At 29.1% G+C, this 7,351-nt stretch overlaps 1 protein-coding gene across 1 annotated transcript; it reads right to left on the bottom strand.

Moving 5' to 3' along the window:
- Positions 1 to 395: 395 nt before the first annotated feature.
- LOC129877468 (transcription factor MYC2-like) lies at positions 396 to 2,010 on the bottom strand. The gene has a single exon (XM_055952973.1). The coding sequence runs from the start codon at positions 1,966 to 1,968 to the stop codon at positions 499 to 501; it is 1,470 nt and encodes a 489-aa protein (XP_055808948.1). The 5' UTR covers positions 1,969 to 2,010; the 3' UTR covers positions 396 to 498.
- Positions 2,011 to 7,351: the final 5,341 nt, after the last annotated feature.

Genomic DNA, 7,351 nt, shown 5'->3' with positions numbered 1-7,351 from the left:
GTCTTTTAATGGTGGGGTCATGTAAAAACAATAGAAACCACATAAACATGAAAAAGAGGGAACATATGTGGATATTTTAGGACAAACAAACATGACCCTTCAACTTTTTTAATAATTCCCACAACTGGCAAATAGTAACTGGGGCACATCCACATCTTTAGCTATGATGCGTGTTCATTAGAATTCAATAACCATGATTGAAGTTATATATTTGTATCAAAAAATTCAGTATTATACAACAAGGTAAAAGTATACTAAAATTCTGATTCCGTCCACTCACACATGGCAGTTTACTGTTTCTTTTTAAGTATCAGAAGTAGACTAGAAAGAGTAGTCCATAAAAGTGCATGCATCTTCACATGACAAATTATTTGCTATACAAGGATTTGGTCATCTCATTATAACAAACTAGTTGTTGAACAAAGGAAATAATTTATTACAAAAAAAAAACGCAAAAATACTGAAGAAATTTAAGGATGAAACATTCTTCTGCTATTGCTACTGCTGCTCTAAGCTTCTAATTAGAGCGTATTTTAATCGATCTTCAGTACCCAATCGTATAGGAACTTTAATAACGATGTCTTGTAGCATAAGATCTTTAACACAAGAGATACTAGCATGGTGGACATGTAATTCAAGATCTTGAAGTGCTCGCATCAATCTTGCAGATGGGTAATTTACATTTTCAGATTGTACCCTTACAATCGCATCTGGACCCAATATCTTTACTTCGACTTCCATTTTCAAATTGTCTTGTATACCAAATGATGCTGCTGACGAAGATTTAGGCCTGATTTGATCCACAGAATTTGTTGTTGTTGTGGTAGTAGTGCTTTGGTTGTCTACCGTAGTAATACTATCTGTACACTCCATTTTCAATTTCTTTGGCTTTCTACTAAGCTGAACTTCCAATTCATCCACTTTAGATTTCAATTCATTGATATATGCAACAGCATCTGATAACAATGAGGCTTTGTCCATTTTCGTAACATGAGGTACAACAGAACGCAACGCGTAGAATCTATGGTTCAATTTCTCCCTTCTTTGCCTCTCTGCTTCGACGTGGTTCAAAGGGGTATCGCGTGTTGTCCCCGGCTTTCTCCCTCTTTTCTTTGAGGTTTTCTTCTCCATTGGCTTATCCAATAGTACTTGACAATCGGAATCCGAATGGTCAGATTCAGGGGAAACTAAAACTATTTTTGTTTTAGTTTCCTCTGATTTCGGATTTTTGATGCTGGTATTGGTGTTGATGGTGGTGGTGTTCTGTTCTAAGCAAGAGAAAAGACCAATATCAGCAAAAGAACCAGTTTCTTCTCGATATGAAGAAAAAAGTGACTTGACTTGTTGAATCAAGCTCCAATTCTCTTTAATTTGTTCATTTGAACCCAATTCAAGTACTCCTTTTGAGGTTGGAATACATACAAGAGTTTCAATTCCATGAACATAAGCTTCTTTAGCCCTTTCACAATTACAAAACTCAAGTTGTTTAGCACCAGTTAACCACATAAAAGAACCAGTACTAAATACTTGACCAGGTACACCATCACCAATAGAAAAAGATTGAGCTAAAGACATAACATAAAACCATTCCGCATCAGTAACTTCACCACCAACATCTTCTTCTTCTTCTTCTTCCCCATTCTCACAAATTAAAGCTTGAATTCCTTTTATAACATTTTTCCTTTCTGCAGATTGTTGACTAGCTTTGTTGTTACCATTAACTTGAGTTCCTTTTTTGGATTTAGTACCATGGAAATGACCATCACCCCAAGCTAAAAAAAGACGACCATCATCGTCGTCATTTGAAGTTTGCCAGAAAATAACATATGCCCAAGAATCTGTTTGAATCTTGAGAATATGTTGAAGCATTTGTTGAAGGTTTGATGAAGTTTGGGTACTTTGAGAAAGTAAGGATGGTATGAAAAATGATGATGATGATGATGAAGAAGAAACAATTAGTTCATCCATTTTCTTTGTTTTTGATAATTTGTTTTTGTTTTTTTGTTTGTTCAGATGTGAGGGAAATAAAATGAAGATGGAAGCTAATGATAACAAAGAGACTGGACAAATAGATATGTAGAAGTAGCTTAGTCTAGGCTATTATCGTAAATTTCATCTTCGAAACTATTGACCGTCTTAAAAATATTATTTTATTTGATTAATTGAATTTAAATATATTTTTGATTGTGTAACATGACTGAAATACACATCTAAATTTTTATGAGTGTTTTTCAATTGTTCTCTCTATTTTTTATTAAGAATTTCATTCTTCTATAAGAATTTGAAACAACTTGGTATGTGATGTGCCAGATATCTAAATTTAATTAATCAAGTAAAGAAACGGGAGAGAACGGGGGGTTAAGCCTGTATATAATTCATTGATGAAATTAATAATTTATATTAAATTTAGGAGTTTTGGCCAAGAATTGATTGAGATTTAAAATTTTTGTATATTTTACGTTGAATGTTTATTTATTAAAAAAAATGTGAAAGTTGAAATTGCATTTGAATAGGTATAAAAAAAACAGTTTAATAAGTGTTGTGATTGAAAACTTCAAAACAATGAAAATCTCCTAACACGTTTTTTTTTTCCAACTTTAAATTCTATAATTTTAAATTTGAAGTTAAAATAATGAACTAATTTGATAAACAAAAGTTAGGTTTGTGAAGCATTAGTCTATGTCCAAATATAATAAAAAATTTACTACATAGAAGCTTAATGATACTAGATTATCCACTTTATCCAACAATATTATCATATCCACGACTAAAAAGTCTAGAAAATGTGAAACAATAAAGAGGAAACATAAGTTGTCTAATTAATTTAAAATTTAAAAGTTAACACAAAAATTTAAATGTAGTTAATAGGTTGTAACATCATTTAAGTTTATGGTTTTAATTTCACCAAAAAATTTCCTTCTCTTTTATCTTCTCTTTACACTCATACATCTCACTAGATACACATTCAGCTCATCACATACAATTTTTGGCAGGAAACATTATCCTCAAATGGATCTTAGATGTAAATTTAAATTAATTACATTAATACGAATATCAAACATTAAATTAAAATAAAAACTAAATAAAAAGTTCATCATTTTCGTTCGCCTCAATTTATGTGATGTGTTTAATGAAATATCAAATTTCAAAAATAAAAATAATTTTTAAAATATCATTCTTTTTTGTAATCGAACTAAAATTAATAGAGAATGAGACGGAAGGAGTATTGTTCAACCGGAATACTCTTTTCTTTATATTTATATTTTATGTCACTCTCTTTATCTTAGGAGTTCTAATTGTTTGATATGATTTTATTTTTTATATAACTTTCATAATTTCCAAGAATTGATATTTGTTGAAAACTCTAGTTCCAATTTGCTTGTTGTACTTTTTTTTATAATTCGTTTTAAAAAATACTTTTTTTGTTTCAATTTATTTAACATACTTTTTTTATGTTTGTTTTCCAAAAAGAACAATTCTTTCTTTTTTTAACAATTCTTTAATTTCAGCGTTCGACATAACATATTTAAAATTACAAGATTAAAGGAAATTATCTTTAATTTTAGACCACATGATTCAATTTTTTTTATACTTTTTAAAACTCTATTTTATGTCAAAATAAGTCAAACAAATTGAAATTTTTAACAATTTTTTAATTTTAATTTTTCATATGACGTGTTTAAAATTACAAAATTAAACATCATTTTGATATTTGATATACTTTAATTTAAAATAATAAAATTTTAAAACAATCTTTTATTTTAAAAATATCATATCAAAATTAAAATAAGACAAATAAATCACAATAAAAGAAAATAAATACTTTACACAGTACAATGAGGGGACATGTGGACACAAATGATTCAAGTGTTTTCTGATGGAGGATGTGGGGAACTGTATTCTGTACAATTATTTGGGATTGGATTCTCCTCGTTTCCCACTAACAATTAATTCTCAACTAAATTTCTTTCTTCTCTTTTGTCTTTTTTTGCTTTTATTATTAGGTAGAAAATCACTTCGTTTCAATTTATTTGATATATTTTATCTTTTTAGTTTATATACATATTTAATATAATATTTATATATGAAATCATGGGCGAGATTTAAAGCATAGTTTTATGTATGTTTTCAAAGAAAATCCTTCTATATTTGGTGAACGAAAAAATCCTACTATATTGGATAATTAAGGGTCTTATTTTGTGTATATATATATATATGCATAAAATCTCAAGAAAGGAAAATTATGTGATATAACGACTTAAGCCCACTAATTATCCATTTAAGTGATAATTTTAAATTATCATAAAAAAATAATTAGATATTTATTGTATAGTGGATTGTTTTTGTATGTATGGTTATATATATGCAGTGACAGATTTAGAATTTTCACTAAGAACATTCGAAATATAAAATGTAGTAATTGAGATTCATCTTGGAACCTCAAGGTGATTTAGGCCTCATTTGTTTGCACTTAAAGAAGATATTACTTTTAATCATTCGGATTTTAGTCATTAAGTCTGTTTGTTTTCAAGGTCTCAATCTTAATAATCCAGATCTTAATCATTAAGTGCATTTGTTTTTCTTAGTTTATAAACACTTGATGGGTCTGAATTAATAAGATTTATAATAAAGTCTTATATCATTAAAATATCTATTTAAAATTTTCTTCAAATATGACAGTTTAACATCCCTCCATCTACTTTTATTCACCACACACAACCACTATCAATCACTACCACCTACTATCCACAACCACAACTATCACCAATCACCACCACTTGTCATCCACAATCACCATCCTCAGCTCAACCACAACTACCGTCAATTACAAAAATCAATTGTCATCACCATTAGCCACCAATAATAATCATCACCACCAACCATTATTACATTCGCTAATCACTATCGATAATTATCATAATTAGTCATTATTATATATGACTAACCCCCCATCATCATTCACCACTGTCATTAGTTATCATTATCAATTGCTACCAACAATAATCACAATAATCATTAGTTCCAACCATTATATCATACCCATAATCACCATCACCAGTAAACATCATCCCAAATTATCACATACAATCATCATCACTAGTCATCACCACCACTAATTATCATATTAAATTTTAAAATATTTTATTGATATAATATTAGAATAATTCAATATTTTATTTAAAATTTATTTTTATTATTTATTAAATAAAGACAATTTTTATATATTCATATGTTTAAAAAACAAACAGTCGTAACTGTTTAATATTCAGATCTTAAAGGTCTAAACCTGAATGTATATCTAAATATTCAGTTGTGCATTCAGATTTAAATGTTTTAATCTTAATGAAAACAAATGAGGCCTTACAACCCCAAAACACTAAGTCAATCTCTAATATTATTTTTAGGGGATTCAAAATCTTTATATATATATATATATATATATATATAATTTTTTTACCTTATATATATAATATAATATTTTGTTGAGGGAGTTCGGGTGAATACCTTCGCTCCTTAGATCCACCCACATATACATGTACAACGGCTAGTATATGTATGCATGTATGATTATATATATGTATACCTGCTAGTGTATATTTGTATGTATTATATGTTTGTTGTTGTTGTGTTTTGAGAACTCAATAATATCAACATAATTTGTTATTATTAAAGGGTAATTACCCTTTTACATATATACTGATGTCATATTTACTTTTATTTCCTATTACACCAAAAAAATTCTAAAATCACTCTTTTTCCTTTAACTCTCTCTCCCTCACTGATACATCACGCTTCCTCCTATATCCTCGCCCTAATTTGCTCGCCCTAATTCGCTCCTTTTCAACAGTTTTTGAGATTTTAAATTTATGAGTACATCTGTTACTCAATTTCAAGGTTCTAACTAAGGTATATTTTAATCTTTACTTATATGGAATTTCACTTCATCCTTATTTAATCTGATTTCTCCTAAAATTTGTATCGTTTGATTTCTTTTGTAAATCTTTAAAAAATCTTCTAAAATTGTTATCATTTGCTTTCTTTTGTAAATCTTTCTGTTTTTGTATCTCATACCTTCAATGATACATATAGAATCCGTTCATGGTCTCAAACAGTCTGATAAAAATCAAGGAATTCTTATTTCACCTGGTTCTGATTCATCTTGGAAAGGTTACGACGAGGTTACATTCAAACATCGTAACGATCCAGCAGTGATGGATAAGCTACACGAGAAATTGAAGTCAAAAGCTACAGTTAAACATGCACCCAAAGAAATAGACAACAAGATTGAAGGGGTTACAACACGCCCTAATCTCCCAAAAGTATGGGTTCAATTAAGGTTTTTTTAATGAAAATTTTGTGAAGGTTTTTTGATTCTGATACATATCGTTTATGTATCAGCTTATCATGTATCAAGCGCTATCTCTTCTGATACATAGTGTCTTTTTTTTAATGCAATTTTTTTGAAGATTTACTATTTCTAATACATCGTATTTAAGTGTCAGTTTCTATTGTATCAAGTTTTAATGATTCTGATACATCTACATTTATGTATCAGATTATAATTTATAAAGCATTACTGCTTCTGATACATCTTCTGTATGTATCAGAATCTCATGTATCAGATATTTTAATGCATATGATACATCGTATTTATGTATAAAGTTCAAGTTGTATTTAACCATTTTTATGTTAATGCAGGGAATAAAATATGTCATCAAGAAGATCCCGTCCCACCCATTGAGATTCGGCACGACATATAAGGCTAATTTTCTTGATAATTTTGAATCATCAATAGGTAAAGAAGGTATAAAATTATTTAGGCAATCCATATTTGGTCACTACTTAGATATGCCAAACTGTAATTTTTAAGGGAAAATCATTAAATGCCTCTTACTTCTTGAGGTAGAGCAAAAAAATAAAGAAGAATTGCATATTCATCACGTGCAGGGTAATATACTATGATTTACAATAAATAATTTTGCTATCATTACTGGTTTGTGATGTACCGATAAAAACAATAACTTTCGGTACTCTGATGACCCAATAAGTAGATTATTGTCTTTATATTTTCCTGGTGCAAAAAATAAGGTCAACAAAGCTCGTTTCGTTGAGCGTTTTTTGGCTGGAGGATGGAAAACAAATGAAGACGCTGTTCAGATGGCCATTCTCTACTTCATTCACACTTTTGTCTTTTCTCAACTAGGTGATGCACCTATATATGTTGATGATTTTAAGATGGTAGAAGATGGTAGGTATGAGCAATACCCATGGGGGAAAATAACATTTTTCAAATTGATAAAAGGAATGAGACAGGAATTTTCAAATGCCAAACAAATGTATCGTCTAGGCG

The sequence above is a fragment of the Solanum dulcamara genome, chromosome 12 (genome assembly GCF_947179165.1).
Source record: "Solanum dulcamara chromosome 12, daSolDulc1.2, whole genome shotgun sequence".
NCBI classification, from domain to species: domain Eukaryota; kingdom Viridiplantae; phylum Streptophyta; class Magnoliopsida; order Solanales; family Solanaceae; genus Solanum; species Solanum dulcamara.
This window is presented reverse-complemented; position numbering and strand designations above follow the sequence as displayed.

Coding starts and splice junctions, on each gene's coding strand:
- LOC129877468 (XM_055952973.1), bottom strand. CDS start 1,968: ATGGATGAACTAATTGTTTCTTCTTCATCATCATCATCATCATTTTTC.